Below are 20,583 nucleotides of genomic sequence, written 5' to 3' on the forward strand. Positions count from 1 at the left end.
GCACATTTACAGGTTGTTATGAATATTCTTAAGGGATGGGTGTGTACAGGGTTTTGTATATTTAGGTGGACAATTATATCTTATCAATTGGATCAGAGGTTATTGTGTTATGTGTTCTTTCATGTGGCAATTTAAGTTTAATAGAGTACGTGGCAGCCGGAGACACTAAGTTGACACGGAAGTAAGATGTATATTTCTGGCATGGTGGCAACTTGACTTGGGAACTAGATGGCTAGAGAGATTACTGTCAGGCTCAGAGAGAAGCCATCAGCAATGTGATATGGGATGGAGAAGAGTCAGTAAGACGCTTTGCTGACTGAGATGAAGATATCTACCAGATATCTTGGGGCACTGCAGTGTTGGACCTAGTGCGGGGAGGGGAGAATAGCATTTTATTTTTTATAATTTTATAGATATATATATTTTTTTCTTAGTTCTGCTTGATAAGAAAAGGCCCTGAAGAAGTGATAGCCAATGTTTAATAGGTAAGCATATTTAGAACCTGCATCCTTGTTTCTAACAAGTGCTTTCAATACATTCTAAGATTCCTCCAAGAAATATATGAATGCAGGCTCAAGGTTAAGAAAAGTAAAAGTTCCTTCCAGTCTTGATGTGTGCCCAGAGCTAAGGCTGTCCCACAGCCCTGTGGACCCAAAGCCTTCCTAGAGAGAAATGGTCTCCGAGGAGTGCTCTCACTCCTAAGATCACAGGCCCATAGGAGGGACAAGCTCCAGTCAGAGACAGCAAGACCAAAACCAGTTGGCAAGAGGCAAGCAGAAAAAACAAGAAACCAAGACTACATGGCATTATCAGAGGCCAGTTCTCCCACCACAGCAAGTACTGGATGCCCCAACACACCAGAAAAGCAAGATTTGGATTTAAAATCACATCTCGTGAGGATGTTAGAGGACTTTAAGAAGGACATAAATACCTCTCTTAAAGAAATACAGGACAACACAGGTAAACAAGTAGAAGCCCTTAAAGTGGAAACACAAAAGTCCCTTAAAGAGTTACAGGAAAACACCTCCAAACAGGTGAAAGAATTGAACAAAATCATCCAGGATCTAAAAATGGAAATGGAAACAATAAAGAAATCACAAAGGGAGACAACCCTGGAGATAGAAATCCTAGGAAAGAGATCAGGAGTCATAGATGCAAGCATCACCAACAGAATATATGAGATTGAAAAGAATCCCAAAACATTCAGGAAATCTAGGACACAATGAGAAGATCAAACCTAAGGATAATAGGTATAAAAGAGAGTGAAGACTCCCAACTTAAAGTGCCAGTAAAGAGCTTCAACAAAATTATAGAAGAAAACTTCCCTAACCTAAAGAAAGAGATGCCCATGAACATACAAGAAGCCTACAGAACTCTTAACTAGATTGGACCAGAAAAGAAATTCCTCCCGACACATAATAGTTAAAACACCAGATTTAAAAAGAAAAAAAAAGGAAGAAAGAATATTAAAAGCAGTAAGGGAAAAAGGTCAAGTAACATATAAAGGCAGACCTATCAGAATCACACCAGACTTCTCAACAAACACTATGAAAGCCAGAAGATCCTGGGCAGATGTCATACAGACCCTAAAAGAACGCAAATGCCAACCCAGGCTATTATATCCAACAAAACTCTCAATTACCATAGATGGAGAAACCAAGATATTCTAGGACAAAACAAAATTTACACAATATCTTTCCACAAATCCAACCCTACAAAGGATAATAGATGGAAAACTCCAAAACAAAGAGAGAAACTATACCCTAAACAAACCCAAAAGAAGATAGCCACACAAACTTAATTCCACCTTTAACAACAAAATTAACAGAAAAAAACAATCACTATTCCTCAATCCACTATTTACCTCAATGGACACAATTCCCCAATAAAAAGACACAGACTGCTTATGTAAACAGGACCCAGCATTTTGCTGCATACAGGAAATGCACCTCAGTGACAAAGACAGACACTACCTCAGAGTAAAAGGCGGAAAAAAAAAAAAAATCCAAGCAAATGATCCCAAGAAACAAGTTGGAGTAGTCATTCTAATATTGAATAAAATCGACTTTTAACCAAAAGTTGTCAAAAAAATTGACACTTCCTACTCATCAAAGGAAAAATCTATGAACATGAACTCTCAATTCTAAATATCTATTCTCCAACTGCAAGGGCACAAACATTCATAAAAGAAACTTTACTAAAACTCAAAGCAGACATTACACCATACACAATAATAGGGGGAGACTTAACACCACACTCTTATCAATGAACAGATCACGGAAACAGAAACTAAACAGAAACACAGTGAAAGTAACAGAAGTTATGAACAAGTGGATTTAACAGATATCTATAGAACACTTCATCCTAAAACAAAAGAATATCCCTTCTTCTTGGCACCTCATGGTACCTTCTCCAAAACTGATCACATATTCAGTCACAAAACAGGCCTCAACATACACAAGAAGATTGAAATAATCCCATGCATCCCATCAGATCATCATGGACTAAGGCTGGTCTTCAATAACTACAAAAACAGAAAGCCCACATACTCATGGAAGCTGGACAATGCGCTACTCAATAATAACTTGGTCAAGGAAGAAATAAAGAAATTAAAGACATTTTAGAATTCAATGAAAATGAAGGCAAAAATTACCCAAACTTATGGGATAAAATGAAAGCAGTGCTAAGAAGAAAACTCATAGTTTTGAGTGCCTCCAAAAAGAAACTGGAGAGAGTATACACTAACAGCTTGACAGCACACCTTAAAGCTCTAGAACAAAAAGAAGCAAATTCACTCAAGAGGAGTAGAAGGCAGGAAAATAAACTCAGAGCTGAAATCAACCAAAAAAAAAAAAAAAAAAAAAAAAAAAGAACTATACAAAGAATCAACAAACCCAGGAGCTGGTTCTTTGAGAAAAATCTACAAGATAGATAAACCCTTGGCCAGACTAATCAGAGGTCATAGAGAGATTATCCAAATTTATAATAACAGGAATGAAAAAGGAGACACAAACAACAGAAACCAAGGAAATTCAAAAAATTATCAGATCCTACTACAAAAGCCAATACTCAACAAAACTGGAAAATCTGGATGAAATGTAAAATTTTCTAGACAGATACTAGGTACCAAAGTTAAATCAGGATCAGATAAACCATCCAAACAGTCCCATAACCACTAAAGAAATAGAAGCATTCATTAAAAGTCTCCCAATCGGGGGCTTGGGGATTTAGCTCAGTGGTTAGCAAGCGCAAGGCCCTGGGTTCGGTCCCCAGCTCCTAAAAAAAGAAAAGGAAAAAAAAAAGTCTCCCAATCAAAAAAGGCTCAGGATTAAGTACAGAATTCTATCAGATCTTCAAAAAAGACCTAACATCAATACTCTTCAAACTATTCCACAAAATAGAAACAGAAAGAACACTACCCAATTCCTTCTTTAAAGCCACAATTACGCTTATACCTAAACTGGACAAAGACCCTACAAAGAAGAACTTCAGACCAATTTCCCTCATGAAAACCGATGTAAAAATACTCAATAAAATTCTCCCAAACTGAATCCAAGAACACATCAAAAACATCATTTACCATGATCAAGTAGGCTGCATCCCAGGGATGCAGGGATCGTTCAATATATAGAAATCCATCAAAGTAATCCACTATATAAACAAACTCAAAGAAAAAAAACCACATGATCATCTCATTAGATGCTGAGAAACCATGACAAAATTCAACACTCCTTTCTGTTAAAAGTCTTGGAAAGATCAGGAATTCAAGATCCATATCTAAACATAGTAAAAGGAATATACAGCAAACCAGTAGCCAACATCAAACTAAATGGAGAGAAATTTGAAGCAATCCCACTAAAATCAGGGACTGGACAAGGCTGCCCACTCCCTCTCTACATATTCAATATAGTACTTCAAGTCCTTGCCAGAGCAATCAGACAACAAAAGGAGGTCAAAGGGTTACAGATTGGAAAGGAAGAAGTCAAAATATCACTATTTGCAGATGATATGAAAGTATACTTAAGTGACCCCAAAAATTCCACCTAAACCTGATAAGCAACTTCAGAAAGTGGCTGGATATAAAATTAACTCACACAAATCAGTAGCTTTTCTCTACTCAAAGGATAAACAGGCTGAGAAAGAAATTAGTGAAACAACGCCCTTCACAATAGTGACAATAATATAAAATACCTAGGTGTGACTCTAACCAAGCAAGCAAAGGATCTGTATGACAAGAACTTCAAGTCACTGAAGAATGAAATTGAAGATCTCAGAAAAAGCAAAGTCTCCCATGCTAATGGATTGGCAGGATTAAAATAGTAAAAACGGCCGTCTTGCCAAAAGCAATTTACACACTCGATGCAATCCCCATCAAAATTCCAACTCAATTCTTCATAGAGTTAGAAAAAGCAATTTGTAAATTCATTTGTAATAACAAAAAAACCAAGATAGCCAAAACTATTCCAGTAATAGTCACTATTCCTAACCTCAAGCTGTACTACCAAGCAATAGTGATAAAAACTGCATGGTATTGGTACAGAGACAGGCAGGTAGACCAATGGAATAGAATTGAAGACCCAGAAATGAACCCACACACCTATGGTCACTTGATCTTTGACAAAGGAGCTAACACCATCCAGTGGAAAAAAGACAGTATTTTCAACAAATGGTACTGGTTCAACTGGCAGTCACCATACAGAAGAACGCAAATCAATCCATTCTAATTGCCTTGTACAAAGCTTAAGTCCAAGTGGATCAAGGACCTCCACATCAAACCAGATACACTCAAACTAATAGAAGAAAAAACGGGGAAGAGCCTCGAGCACATGGGCACTGGGGAAAATTTCCTGAACAGAACACCAATGGCTTATGCTTTAAGATTAACAACAGACAAATGGGAAAATTGCAAAGCTTCTGTAAGGCAAAGGACACTGTCAATAGGACAAAATTGCAACCAACAGTTTGGGAAAAGATTTTTAACAATCCTACATCCTATAGAGGACTATTACTAATATATACAAAGAACTCAAGAAGTTAGACTCCAGGGAACCAAATAATCCTATTAAAAAATATGATACAGAGCTAAACAAAGAATTCTCAACTGAGGAATATCAAATGACTGAAAAGCACCCAAGGAAATGCATATAAAAACAACCCTGAGATTCCACCTCACACCAGTAAGAAATGGCTAAGATCAAAAACTCAGGTGACAGCACATGCTGGCAAGGATGTGGAAAAAGAGGAACACTCCTCCATTGTTGGTGGGATTGCAAGCTGGTATAACCACTCTGGAAATCAGTCTGGCAGTTCCTCAGAAAATTGGACATAGTACTACCTGAGAACCCAGCTATACCATTCCTGGGCATATACCCAAAAGATGCTCCAACATACAACAAAGACACATGCTCCACTATGTTCATAGCAGCCTTATTTATAATAGCCAGAAGCTGGAAAGAACCTAGATGTCCTTCAACAGAGGAATGGATACAGAAAACATGGTACAATTGTACAATGGAGTACTACACTACTTAGCCATTAAAAACAATGACTACACGAAATTCTTTATCAAATGGATGGAACTAGAAAATATCCTGAGTGAGGGAACCCAGTCACAAAAGAACACACATGGTATGTGATCACTGAGCCCAAAAGTGCAGAATACCCAAAAAACAACTCACAGACCATATGAAGCTCAAGAAGGAAGAGTAAAATGGATGTTTCAGTCCTTCTTAGAAGGAGGAACAAAATACTCAAGGGAGGAAATACAGGGACAAAGAGTGGAGGAGGGACTGAAGGAAAGGTCATCCAGAGACTGCCCCACCTGAGCATTCATCCCATATGCAGACACCAAACCCAGTCACTATTGCTGATGCCAAGAAGTGCTTGCTGACAGGAACCTGATGCTTTCTGAGAGGCTCTGCCAGAGCGTTACTAATACAGATGAGGATGCTTGTAGCTAACCATCAGACCTAGCATAGGGACCCTAATAGAGTTAAAGAAAAGACTGAAGGAGCTGTAGGGGTTTGCAACCTCATAGGAAGATCAACAATATCAACCAAGCAGAACCCCCCCAGAGCTCCCAGAGACTAAACCACCAACCAAAGAGCACACACAAAGAGATCCATGGCTCCAGCCACATATGTAGCAGAGGATGGCCTTGTAGGACACGAATGGGAGTAGCCCTTGGTCCTGTGAAGGCTCTTTTCTCCAGTGTAGGGGAATGCCAGGGTGTAGAGGTGGGAGTGGTTGGGTAGGAGTGGGAGCATCCTCATAGAAGCAGGGGAAGGGGTGTGTGTGGGGGGTATAACATTTCAAATGTAAATACATAAAATATCCAATAAATAAATAAAAATTAAAAAAAGACAAGTAAAAATTGAAACTCAGGTACTAGTTCAAACTCTTATACCAGTAAGCCTTCAAGGAATGAAGAGCACACATTAAAGGGTAAAAGGATACTACTGACTGATCCAGCACTCTCACTGACTAAATCTGGGACAATCTAAGCATCAAAATATAGTTATGTTCTAGTTTCACTAAGATAAAGACACTTTCACCAAAAGCAATTTAGGGAAGGAAAGGGTTTATTTCGGTGTACAGTTCACCACTCAGGGAAGTCAGGGCAGGAACTCAGGCAGGAACTTGAAGTAGAAACCATGGAGGAATGTTGGTTGCTAGCTCAGAGGCTCATGCTTCTAGCTTTATATAGGCCTGCTCACAACGGGCTGGGTCCTCCTACACCAATTCAATCATCAATCAAGACAGTTTCCCAAGACATCCTCACAGGTCAATCTGATCTGAGCAATCCCTCACTTGAGACTCAGATGACTCCAGGCTTTGTCACGTCGACAATGAAAGCTAACAAGGACAATATGATTCTCCAGGACTATATTCTACTGAGTCTATAGCAATATATATGTAAATAAAGAAATGACGGCAGAAAGAAGACTTTCTCTAGTAGAATTTCCAATTATTGTAGCACAGCTACTAGGGCTGGGAAACCATCAGTGCACACTACATTGATCAATAAAAGGTTGTAAAACACAGGCTACTTTCTCCACATATTTTATCATGAAATGCTTAATAATCTCAAAAAAGAAGAAACACTAGCTTTAAAGAGAAAATTACCACACAGCACCTTAACCACGCAAGCACAAACAGGACAAATTAGTATTTACCATCCAACCTCTTAACATCTTCCTTTTCTTCTCCCTCCTTCTATACCCAACTCCCATTTCTTCCTCCCCTCCCTCAAATTCCCAACCATTCTCCTGCCTCAGCCTTCTGTCAGCACAGCTTATGACTCTCTCCCTTAAAATTCTTCAGGGTCTCTTCTTTCTGTAGTCAGAAGCTTTTTTTTTTTTTTGGTTCTTTTTTTCGGAGCTGGGGACGGAACCCAGGGCCTTGCGCTTCCTAGGTAAGCGCTCTACCACTGAGCTAAATCCCCAGCCCCAGAAGCTTTTAAACTCTGCGTTTTGTGCAAGTGATAAAAATCTTATGCATAAGGCCCACAGAAGGCAGAGGCAGGAGAATCTCTGGGATTTGAAGGCTAGTCCGGGGTACTGAAGGAAAGAAAACATCCGATGCATGGTTAAACCAATCCCACTCATTTATGAGCTCAGATATTCCATGGAGACATACTAACAGATCTGGTACAAGTTAAATTAATACCTTTAACTGGCTTTAGAACTCTCATCTGTAAAATGTGATCGAACCCTTGTAGCTGGGTACTGATAAGTCTGGAGAGCAACTCTTCTGCCTCTAGTTTATACAGAAGATACAGGAGCAAAGAGTGGTTCCAGCTGCAGCTAAGCGTTCCTCCCTAGTGCTAGAATAAACTGTACTGTGTGAAAGAACATTCCTAGTTATCGTCTTTAAAATTAGATTAGAAAACACATGTATGCACCATGTTTTAATGGTCAAGATATCGATATCTGAGATCATTTCTATAGGGTGTTTCTAGACAAATCCACCAAAGAAACTAATCTTACTACTCTTCAAATCTTGATGAAAAGATGCAGCCCTCAATACTAGCAATAATAACCTAAACTGGTCCTGATTTATCAACATAACTCACCATACTTCTTCTAATGTAGCTGATGGCTTTCTTCATATCCATGCCTGACCAGTTGTTGAGCATATAGCAAATGCAGGAAGCACAGTACACAAACCTCATGTCATTCTCACTGCCTTCAGGAACAGCACAGAAGCTGAAAACAACAAGAATGTGAGGCTGCATTAAGCTCATTTACCTCAAGACAGGAGCATGTGCTCTGTGCCTTCACTCACAGAAACATCTACTGCTGACTTCACCCGTACCACATACTACAAATGACCCCTAAATCTCCTGGTGGTACTCATACAAGTGGTCACTGAATATGTTACTATACAACAACTGTAAGCTGTTTACTCTCAAGAAGGGAAGCTGTGCCACAACAATTAGCTTCAGAAAAAGTAACCGCACACATACTATTTAGTAGTAAGAAACTCGTAAACCCATCTTTTATTATGTAAAATTTCTCCTAAATGTATATAGGGAGAACTATTAATTGATCAATTATATTGTGTTTCATTACACAGTTAGTTTTCAAGAGGTAATGCTCTGTGTTCTATTCCTCTTTCTGCAGAAACCTGGGGCAACACTGGATTCCCGAATGACCATTTATTATGTCTGCAGTAATTTTTTCCTCATCAAGAGCTGTATCCTGAAAACACAGACAAGAAAATAAGGGTCACAGTATACAGTGCAAGGATGTAACATAGCAGTGGATTAGTCCACAAAGCCTTTTACTTGGTGACTGTTTCATCACACTAACAACTTAGAACTGTTTGTTACTCTTGGAAGAATCTTCAAGCACAAAGCAAAGTATCAGGTATCTAGCTTCTCTATGTTTTTCAATGCACTAGAAAGCAAATTACCTAACTTTGAATGTAATATTTAGTGTGCAATCCTTTTTCTCCCAAAAGTACTTTTAAGGAACCAACACTCAAATTAAATAGCTTATTTCAAAATATTTGTTTCATCTAAAAGGTAAGTTCAAAAAAATGAGAAAGGAGTTCTACTAGAAAGTTAGCTTTATTTTTGTTCATCTAAGATGAGATCTGTTTTCATCAAGCACTTAACTATATATTCAAACATTATGTGGCTCATTTCCATTGTGTGAGTGGGGGTCTAATCCAGGAACTTCAACACATTAATTAGGTACTAACTCTTGAACTATATTTCTAGTCCTGGGTTCTAAGGATACGGTTTTTTTTAAGTTCCAAAGAGTTTTTACTTAAACACAAAAATAACAATGAGTAGTTCATACCTCCCATCTTCCAGCTGAAGTGCTCTCAAGCCTGCTAAGCAAGCTTCTTTATCTACTCGGCTTAAATCATCTCCAAGAATAATTAAACAGGAAAGACCAGTGTAAGTCATCGCTATGTGTCCACTGTCATAAGGATGAGCTGTGCCTGGATTCTAAATGCAAAATTAATATTATGTTAAACTAATTTAAATTTTACATTTTATTTCACAAATAAACATTCAGCATGAGGTCTTAGTTAAAGCTGCCTAAATTTGGACAGATATCCAATGGAGAAAAATATGCCTTAATTTTTAGATGTCTCAATATGTCTTCTTACAAGTTACATAATTTTCAAAATATTATGATCCTCCAACTTTATAAAAGTAGTTATGACACTTGAATAAACCACGTATTTAAAACTTTCTACTTAGTTCCAACCAACCCTATCATTTATAGAAGTTATGCCTTATAAAGTTAGAAACTTGGTATTTTATGCCAAAAAAATTATAAAAAGAAGTAAACCTTGGGCTGAGCATGGAGCTCAGTGGTAGAGTGCTTGCCTAATGTGTGTTGAGGCTGTGAGTCTAATTCCCAGCACTGTCCAAGAAACAAAAAATATGTATTATATATGGTATAAACCTAAATTAAATAGCACAGTATTATTCATCACATAACCTTATCATTCTATCATGAAGTTTAATCATGTCAACCTCTAATAAACACTAGCATTCAAATATAAAAAGGGAATGTAGTTAATTTTATATTACTCATCTGTATAATATTAAGCAAGGTCACACAATCTCAGAAATAAACCGCATTTTAAACCTCATATGCGGAATCTAGCCAACAATGTTAATGTATTAGAAAGGGTTAGAAACTTGAACCCATAATTTTCTAGTACTGTGACATGTGCTTCTTCACACAGCAAATCTCATGAAATTCAATCCTTTTAACTCTAAACTCACCCACTGAGCCACCCACATACAACTCTTTTATACAGTCTCATTACACCAATTTTCATTGTACCACATTTTGAGTCCTTCCTCAGAACCCAAGCTCTAATTCTCTTGATGACTCTATTTCACATGCATAACAGGCTTCTTGGAATGCCCACAGCATGTCTCCTTTTTCAGTATTCAAACCAAACACCTGCTATTTTGGAAGAATGGCAGGGAATCCAAACGTGAATTAAATATGAACCTTGATCTTTAAGAGATAAGGAGAAACCAGAGTGGTTCTAATGAGATAACCTAGAGATGAGTACTGAAATGGTCATGAAGAAGATACAGTTCTACACAGACTTAAACAGGGACTCTTTGCTGCAGTAGAACAGGAGCTTGGGAAGGTACAGACAGGGACACGGTGTCATAGAGGGGGGAAAAAAATCAAAAGTGAAGCAGATAAAGAAAATCCCTGGTATTTCATAACTTAACAGAGAATATAGGATCTGTGAAACAAAATAAATGAAAGGGTAAGATGGGTGGATTTATGAGTATTTATGCCATCAAAACTATGCATATATTAGCATGGCAGTGGCACACAGGAGGTCTGAAGGGAAAAAACTGATGGAGCAATTTTATTTATATATAGTACTGGAAAATCTCTTTTCACTTCCTTAGGTTTTTTTCTGTCCCCCAGCTGTCCTCTATGACAGATTTTTGTAGGCCTATGTGATTATATCTGGGTCTCTAGTTCCTGTTACCAAAGATGCAGAAAAAGGCCACAAAACAGTGAGGCACATGAGAACATATGAACTAGGGGCAAACATTTAACTCTTAGGGGAGATTTCAGTCCTTGGAGTGTCTAAACTGTTCAGGGATTCAGGTACACTACAGTGCTGGCTAAATGGAAAGCCTGAACCCGGGAGTTTAGGGTCAACTTCAGCAAAACTCAAGACCCCGTCTGAAAATAAATTTTAAAAAACATGATATAAAATGCCTTGGAGGTAAGAGGGTATCTTGTAAAGGCGTAATTAAATCACTGTTTTACACCAACAAGCACAGCGTACATCTGCACGTGGCCTTGTACTCCACAACAGGCATCAAACCTTATGTCGACAGATAACCTTGTCCATCATAACTAGAAGGCTTCCTTTTATGCAGGGTTGGCTTAAGTTGGAAAATACACATATGAAAAAAGAAAGAAAAGAAACCCATTTTATAAATGCTTCGCTGCCGTATCCCCTGCTACCAAGGCACTTAACTGGAGACATCTTGCTGATGTCATCTGACCATGATTCAGACAAGCTTGTCTACAGTTTAAGCGAGAGGAATAAAATGAACAGTCTCAATCTAGACTTGTATCGCTCTACAACCACTGTCCCTTCTAAAATCTTCAGAGTTATGAAAGACTGGGAATTTCTCATCCATCTTGTAAGTGTACACAATTCTTGAAATACTCAGAGTAATCCCATGACTGACAACCATCCTAGAAGCAGACTAATTCATCAAGAAAAAAAGCCTCTTCTTTGTTTCTGAGGCATATTTTTACTTGTAGCCCAGGTTGACATAGAACTGATTATAGAATCCAGGCCAACCTTAAGCTCATTATAGAGCCTCCTGTATCAGGCTCCTGTGAGACCTCTTTTTGAAAGAGAAAAAGGAGAGGAAGGATGTGGCTCAGTTGGTGGAGCCTGGTACGCGTGAGTCCTGAGTGCCATACCATCCTAGTGAAAGAAAGAAGGAAGGGGGAGGGGGAGCAGACTTTGCTCTGCTGTCTACCATAAAGAATCCTGGTAATTCTAGGCACAAGTAGAACCTACACTGCTTGCTCTGGTCCTGCTTCTCTGAAGAAAAAGCTCTTTGCTTCATTGGGACTTCTCTGTACATTGGCACCATCTGATTCAAAAGCCTCTGTCCAAAATGCTGGGGAAGCTAAGCTTCCTGCTATAACAGACATTGGTCACTCTGGAAAACAGCTCTCTCTTGAGAAACAAGAGTCCAGCATAGGTTGGGGATTTAGCTCAGTGGTACAGCGCTTGCCTAGGAAGCGCAAGGCCCTGGGTTCGGTCCCCAGCTCCGAAAAAAAGAACCAAAAAAAAAAAAAAAAAAAGAGTCCAGCATAAACCCTGCAACACAGGGAAGTTCACTGACTTCACAGAAAGTACCTGAGGTTTTTTTATTTTGTTTCTCCAGGAAATCACTAATGTTTAGCATATAGCACCTAGAAGCCTAGGTGTTTCTGAACATCATCTGCTTTCTCACCAAAATTTCCTTCTGTTCTTTTCCAACCCTCCAATCTACAGAGAACTAACCTTTGATGGGTTGAATGGAATACCCAAATATGAAGAACCTCGGAAACCACAGCGATCCAGATTTGACCCTAGAAAAACAAAGCATTTGCTTATTTAAAATACACCACCTCTGAATAGAATACAGGCAGTTTAACTATACGATTGTTCAGCAACAGTATTTTAGTACCAAAGTTCCATTTTCTCTGCATATACATATGGTGCATGCAGGTAAGTGAGGGTATACATGGCTGTGTGCACATGCAGAGACCAGAAGAGGACGCCAGGGTCTTCCTCTACTGCTCCCATCTTCTATTTAGAGATGGAGTCTCAATGAACCCGAAACTCACTGCTCAGGTAAGCTGGCTGGCCAGTCACCCTCCAACAGCTGGGCTTACAGATATGTACAGCCATGACAGGCTTTTATGTGGGTGCTGGGGGTTGGACTCAGGTCTTCTTGACTTCCTATCACATCCTCTTACATATTAAGGATCATCAGGAAACAAGCCCAGAGGTTAAGTGACATGTTGGAGGGAACAGCTCACACAACAGGCTCTAGAACCTGGACTTCCCACCCAGTGTCTTTCACCTTGGCTCACTGCTTCTTGATACATGAGTAAAGTAAAGGTATATATTGTTCTATCACCCCAGAGAGAATGTAAATCATATTTCAGTCTTAAACCTGTATTCCAGGTGCCTGGCTTTGACATATGTAGGATACTTAAGTCCATACTTGGTTTCTATTCTGTTTTCCTTTTTCTGGAAATATACAGACATATATACACATACATATACATATATCTATGTTTATGTATATTTGTGTAACTATATTATGAGTTGAGAACTCAAACACTCATCTATAATTACAGGTTCAATATCTGTTAGAAAACCATTATGATAGATATAAAAATGGACTTTGATGCCATGAACTTTCACCTGTTATGATGAAGACCAAATCCTAACTTTCCCATTCTGTTTCTTCAAAGCAGGCTCTGACTGCGCTCACCCTCTGTGTCCTTGAAACACTAGGTGGTAGCTTATACATCTTTGCAGAAATAAGAAACATTGAAAACTTCCTACCAATCATTTCTCTCTATTGGCAGTCCTAATGGTGGCAATAAGTAAGTTCATTGAACATGCCTTATTTTTGATAAGACTAAAAAAAAAAAAAAAAGGGTAAGCCATTATTTAAGGTTTTTTAATAGTAACCAAAACATAGGTTACTCCATACCCTTTCTCTAAGTGATGATACATCCGAGAGCATTTCAGAGCCTTCATGAATGAGGTCATATGCACAGAAGTGTCTGCTGCAGCTTGACAGCAAGTTTAGAAGCGACATAAAAGTCTTAAAGTCTAAAATATCATCCGCATCCACCAAGGTGTGCATTATCCTGATGTTGAAAGTAATTATTAGAAAAACTAAATAACAACGTGGAAAGCTGTATCTGAACAAGAGAAACAAAGAATATTAAAGCATATGTGTATGATGCTTATAATTAGGCAAATGGTAAAGCCTTAACAGCCTAGAGGGAATAGCGAAATAGCAGTGGAACGACAGGACTGAGACTGCCATCCTGAGTCACCACTGATGGGCTATCACCCCAAATGTAGGACCTTAAGACACATGCATCATCTTACAAGTTCAATACAAGTCTCACAAAGGCAACCAAACCTTTGCAGCACTAACTTCCTTACTAAAATTCTGGAGGAAAAGCCTACCTCTAAGCTCAGTCACACTGTTGACAGATGACTTTCCTGTTACTATGGGGCTGAGACCTCAGTGTCATTGGGCCCTTAGCTACAAGCTCTCCTTGGCTCCTAAAGCCTCACTTATGGTTTCTTATACACCAGACTCTTACCAGACAGCAGCTATCACTCAAATTCTTCTCAAGATTAGTATCCTTCTGCCTTTTTTGTCTATTCTTTCACTACATTCTGACTGACATGCTGCTCATGCAATTGTACTATGTACAAACACAGACACAGACACAGACACACACACACACACACACACACACACACACACACACACACACACACACGGTATACCTATGAGGGGAAAGACCCCTATGAATAGGCTGCATTTTAACATCAGATTAGTTTAACCTTAACTGTCATCTACAAAGTCCACCAGCAATAACTCAATGTCTGACAGAAAAAGTATAAACAAGAATCTGAGGTGCAGGGTCAGCATGGTTCCAAACAGCCTCCACCAGATGCCTTTATCCTTCATCATGACTTTGTTCAAATCACTCTCAAGGTAGTAAGCAGTGTGTGTCTAAAGTGTATTTCCTTTAAAGTGATCCAACCTGAACATCAGCTTCCTCTTTTTCTCCCCATGATAAAGATCTCCTTCCATGCTACCAACTCATTGATACTTCACTATAAAAGTCTGATATCTACTTCAGCATGAAAATAAAAGCTATGTATATTTTGAGTATAATTCCCTTCTTAGAAAGTTCTTTGTTGGGGACTGGTTCTAATGCTTTGATTTAATTGAGAATGTGTGTGTCCAAATAGTGAAGTTCTTTGTTCCCAATTGGTTTTTGATCGGTCAGTAAAGATGCCAGTGGCCAACAGCTGGAAGGGGCAGGACCCTTCTATTTCTATGGGCTAGGGAAAGGAACAGAGGACTCGTCATGAAGTGGTGGGAGACGGACATAGGAGCTGCAGGAAAGAATGCCAACCAGCCATGTGAGAATTCGGGTGGGTGGCCACTGGCTACTTCCCTGATTAGCCTGGGGTAGAAGGGAAAGGTTTAGGAGTACCCAGACTTTGAGGCAGCCAAAGCATTTTAAAATTACTTGACATGTGTGTTTGTCTTTCATTCTGGAATCCAGGAACCAAAGCAGTGTAGCCCAAACTCACAGCTACAGTTCTTCAGCCCAATTACTTAGGACAATTCAGTAAGACATTTTACATACAGTTTGACTTCAAAGAAAATGCTTCAGAGTAAAATATCACTTCCTTAGAGACAAAGTGGCCTCATGTCTGCTTCTAAGGTTAGTTAGGTTAAATTCATAACCTTCCTGAGAAGCAGCAGAAGAAACTGATGCTCAAAAATACTGAATCATTAGGAGACTAAAGTCTCCTAAATGATTTGGACACAAATAACCAAACTCACCAAAGGCATGACCCCTTTCTAATACTTGTGTTCTACATGCAAGTAACAAACTATCTGAGTTGTTTTCCCTATCTACCTACGTAGGTGTACCTACTACCTACCTACCTACCTATCATCCATCTATCCATCCATCCATCCATCCATCCATCCATCCATCCATCCATCTGAGATAGTCTCATGTAACTCAGGTTGGCAGCCAAAGCCTTGAGCTCCAGCTTCTCCTGTCTCTGCCTCCCAAGAGATAAGATCATAGGCACATTACGAGCATGCCCAACTGAAATTTACTCCACTTCCTAACTGGAATAATCCTAACTGGAATAGTAACATCATGCCAGAAGAATGTTGCAGGGTTCTCATAAAGGATAAAGGGCATATTCAGGTTATAACTTAGCTGTGACCATGGCTTATAAACAGCGACTATTTAAAACTGGCCAATTAAAAATATCAAAAGCAAAACAAGAGGAAACAAAGAGCCCTGCACCTTTTTTTTTTTTTCAATTTTTAAAGAAAAACTTCTTCAAAGTAAAGTGTCCTCTCTTTCCCATATAGGAGAACACAGTGTCACCATAAAAGTCTACTTAGTGTTCAGAGGCAGTCACAGCATATGGAACACAATGTAGTATTCCTTCCCTCTTTTGAACGGCTTGTGGACTGTGAAGCTAGATCAGTGTAAACAACAGCATCAAAGGAAGATCTTATTTCTCATGGAATGTTTAGTACTTTAATCCTAGGGCCTGAAAAAGATGGTTTATCAGTCAGACACTTAGTACCAATCTTTTAAAAATGATGTTCCTTAAGAGAACAATATTTACCATTTTTAAGTTCATTGGGCATTCTTTTCTAGTTCCTGTCAAGTCTGTTTTCTACTCAAAATTCCTTTGTAATTCTAGAAACTTACACATTTCATCATATTCAAGTGTAACTGCAATTCTCTCCAAATTAATCCCTGCAAGTGTATGCCAGGTGAAGGTGACACGTTACTCAAGAGCACCACCTAGTGTTCAGACTTAGATCAGCAGAACAAGCGAAAAGTCCCTTGCATACAGACTGCCCACTAGAATCAGCTGTACATAGAATCTGACAAGACATACAAACACTCTGGGTCCTATCTCAAGCTTACATGAAAACCGTGACTGTGAAGCCTAGATAATCGTATTTTAACTTAAAAAACTTTTGCCTGGTGATTGGGTAATACCTCACTTTAAAGGTTATGGTTTTGCTATTAAGTTCAAAATAAAGACCAATTATATGCCAAGCAATTTAAGACAGTACATTTAGATAGTCTTAATACAATGTTAGACAGGTGACTTGGCTCACTGGGTAAAGGCAGGCAAGGCTCATGACCTAAGTTCAATCCCCAGAATCTATATAAAGTAGGAAGAGAGAATCCATTCCAAGAAGTTGTCCTCTGACCTCCATACAAGGAGGCACGCACGCACGCACACTTACCACCCAAGCTTACAAAGTATTTATAAAAGGTTTAATGAGAACTTAAAAAAAACTTTAGCTAGATGTTGTAGTGCACAGTTGTAACCCCAGTTCTTCAGAGTCCGAGGCAGGGGAATCATGAGTTTGTGTTAAACCTGAGATATATAGAACAAACTAAACAGCAAAAATGACTATTTTTCTATTATTTGTTTATATTTCAAATGTTGTCCCCCTTCCCCGTCTGCCCTCCACCAACCCTACTACCACATCTCTCCTCCCTTTGCCTCTAAGAGGGTGCTCCCCCACCTCACCCCTCTAGCATCCCCCTTCTCTAGCATCAAACCCCACAGGTTCAAGCGCCTTCCCTCCCACTGATGCCAGATAACGTAATCCTCTGCTACATCCGCTTAGTCCCTGGGAACTGAGGGGTCTTGGTTAACTCAAACTGTTGCTCTTCCTATGGGATTGCAGTCCTCTTCAGTTCCTTCAGTCCTTCCCCTACCTCTTCAACTGGGGTCCCTGGGCTCAGTCCAATGGTTGGCTGTGAGTAACTGCATCTTAGTCAGGGTCTGGCAGAGCCTCTCAGCACAGCCATACCAGGCTCCTGCCTGCAAGCACATCTTGGCATCAGCAATATAGGACTCACTTTAATAAAGCAAGTTGCTTTTCATAGGAATGTGTATATTTCCCCTCTTTTAAGAGATAACTATATTATGAAATGTAAACCCATTCTAAATCTTAGGTAGGCACACATAACACAGCAAAAGGTAATGCTTAGGCTAGAGCACTGCTGTCATTGTACGCTCAGGCAGCTAGTACAATTCAAAACCTGAATTAGTTGTTGTTTGGTTTCCACTTTAAAAGTTAGGTTTCTGCACAAAGCAGACAGAATTCCAGTGAGAAATTTGGAAATTTTATTTTGAAATGTGCACTTTTATGAATATAGAACTAATTCGTCACACATCTCAAAAAACACAAGGCTTTCTTATTACAAGGATGCATTGTGCCAAATTCCATGTTTAAAGATGCCAGGAAAGACCCAAAGAAACTGAAAGCTGGATAGTCAGGCTAGGGATGTAGATCATGGAGAGCATCTACCTACCATGCTCTGGGCCTCTTGGTCCAATCCACAGCTCCACAAAACAAACAAATGTACGTGTGAAACAAAACCAAATCATAGCTAGGAAGTGTTTTTATGTGCACTTTCAAATTTTCGAAGATAAGCTTTAGAACAAGACTGAGACCAATTAAAGAGATGGCAGATAGAGGACTTTCTCAAAAGACTGGAGACTTAGAACTGTTCTTTGCCACTAATGATTGTTGGAGTCCTACAGACAGAGAACTGGGGATGGGCTGAAGAGCTAGATCACCAAGTTTTTCAAAGTGATGCTCTGTCTACTATGCCTGAAAGAACAGCCAACCAATGAGCAGCCAAACTTGAGACCCATCTCATGGGCAAGCACCAATCCCTAACACTATTAATGATATTCTGTTATGCTTGCAGACAGGACCAAGTTGCTCTCTGAGAGGCTCCACCAAGCAACTGACTCAGATAGATACAGACACCCACAGCCAAACAATGGATAAAACTTGGGGACTCATGGAAGACTAGGAAGGATTGCAGCCCCAAAGGGAATAGGAACTCCATAGGGAGACCAACAGAGTCAACTAACCTGGACCCTTGGGGCTCTAAGAATCTGAACCACCAACCAAAGAACCTGGATCTAGGCCTCTGCGCACTTATATAGCAGATGTGCAGCTTGGTCTTCATGTGGGCCCTGAACAACTGGAATGAGGCTATCCCAAAAAGTGTTGCCTGTCCATAGGATATGGTCTTCTAGCTGGGCTGCCTTGTCTGGCCTCAATGAAATGATGTGCCTAGCCTTGCAGAGACTTGATGTGACAGAAGGAGGGGGGGGGATACCCAGAGGAGTCCCACCCAGTCAGAGAAAATGGGGAAGGGATGGGGAAGGATTGTGGGAGGGGGTGACCAGGAGGAGGACAGCGAGTGGAATGTAAAGTGAGTAAGTAAAAAACAAAACAAAACAAACAAATAAAAAACATTAAATTAAGAAAAAAGGAGAAAATATCTACTTAGAAAGAAACCAGTAAGTATGTCTTACCCTCTAAGTTAGGGTTTTACTACTGTGAACATACACCATCATCAAGGTAAAATGTTGTCTTATAGAGAACAGCATTTAATTGGGTGGCTTATAGGTTCAGAGGTTCAATCCATTATCATCATGGCAGAAAGCATGGCAGCATCCAGGCAGGCATGGTGCTGGAGAAGCTGAGAGTTCTGCATCTTGTTCCAAAGGCAAGCAAGAAGACTGTAGCTAGGAGGACGGCCTCAAAGACCATCCCCACAAAGACATACTTCTTCCAACAAGGCCACACCTCCTAATAGTGCCACTTACTCCCTGGGCAAAGCATATTAAAACCACCATACCCTCTCACTAATCTGTCTTCTTACTGATGTTACACACTACCCAACCTGGTCTGTTATATGTTCTACTAAGCAAAACACCAATTCATTTACTGTCATGATAAGCCTCAGAGTTACAGCATTTACTGCCCTCAACTGAGAGGAAAAAGAAAACTCTATCTAGTGCCTCCTAGTGGAGAGCTTTTGGGGCCACTTAGCAGGAATATGACACTGGGCCAGGACAAAGTAGGCCTACTTCAGGCAGGAATTTGACATTGGACCAGGACAGGGAAGTAAGTTCAGGGAGGAATCTGATTTTAGGCTAGAACAAAGAAGTAGGCTTCAGGCAAGAATGACTTTGGGCTAGGACAGGGAAGTAGGCTCAGATATCTTGTTCATCCTGATAGGCCCTTAGAAACAGTGGTCATGGGACTTTGTTTATTGCCTTGCTTGTTCCTTGACTATTTGTGGTATCTCCTTTCTCTGCTCCATCTACTTCCACAAAGACTTTTTATATATCCTTTCAAGGGCCTTCTCTATACACTTAAATTACAATTTAACTATTAACAGTTAAACTTGTCTGTTTTATTTGCTTATTTGCTTTTAAGATCAGATGAAAGAGTCCCACTAATTTCCTAAGCTGGTCCAGAACTCCTGTCCTCTAGCAACCTTCCTGCCTTAAGGGCCTAAGTTACTGGAACTGTCAGTGTACACCACCACGCTGACCTTATACATTTTCAATTTATCATGTACCCATATATGTAACTTTAATTTTTTCAAATCCGATTTTTAATGATGGTTCTTAAACACTTTAACCTCCTTTGTAGCCCACCACCAGCAGAGGTAGTGGAAAAGTAGGGATACTGGGAAAGTAGACATGTTTTAGAAAGAATTTTGGAGCAACTCCGCCTGTGTTGTCTGGAAATTAGCAGTTCAGTTCACAGATTAGGAGACAGCTTGATCTACTCACAAACACCTTACAGATACACCAGCAGTCCAACTTCCCATAACTCTAATTGTTTTCTCAAGACAGATTAAAGCCAATACCAGTTACGTGTTATATCTGGACAGAAAGGGATCCTGAATTACA

General features: G+C 39.6%; 1 protein-coding gene across 4 annotated transcripts in view; it reads right to left on the bottom strand.

The window, feature by feature from the left end:
- The window catches only part of Pggt1b (protein geranylgeranyltransferase type I subunit beta), a 53,070-nt gene that overhangs the window by 27,409 nt on the left and 5,078 nt on the right, over positions 1–20,583 (bottom strand). For all 4 annotated transcript variants that reach the window (XM_087593543.1, XM_087593542.1, XM_087593544.1 and 1 more), the window contains exons 3-5: positions 12,541–12,608; positions 9,309–9,460; positions 8,075–8,207 (exon numbers count right to left, since the gene is read on the bottom strand). In XM_087593543.1, coding sequence (XP_087449669.1) covers positions 8,075–8,207; positions 9,309–9,418 — 243 coding nt within the window. In that variant the 5' untranslated portion in view covers positions 9,419–9,460; positions 12,541–12,608. The remainder of the gene's footprint in view (positions 1–8,074; positions 8,208–9,308; positions 9,461–12,540; positions 12,609–20,583) is intronic.

Source organism: Rattus norvegicus, chromosome 18, assembly GCF_021556685.1.
Source record: "Rattus norvegicus strain SHRSP/BbbUtx chromosome 18, alternate assembly SHRSP_T2T, whole genome shotgun sequence".
Classification (NCBI taxonomy): Eukaryota; Metazoa; Chordata; class Mammalia; order Rodentia; family Muridae; genus Rattus; species Rattus norvegicus.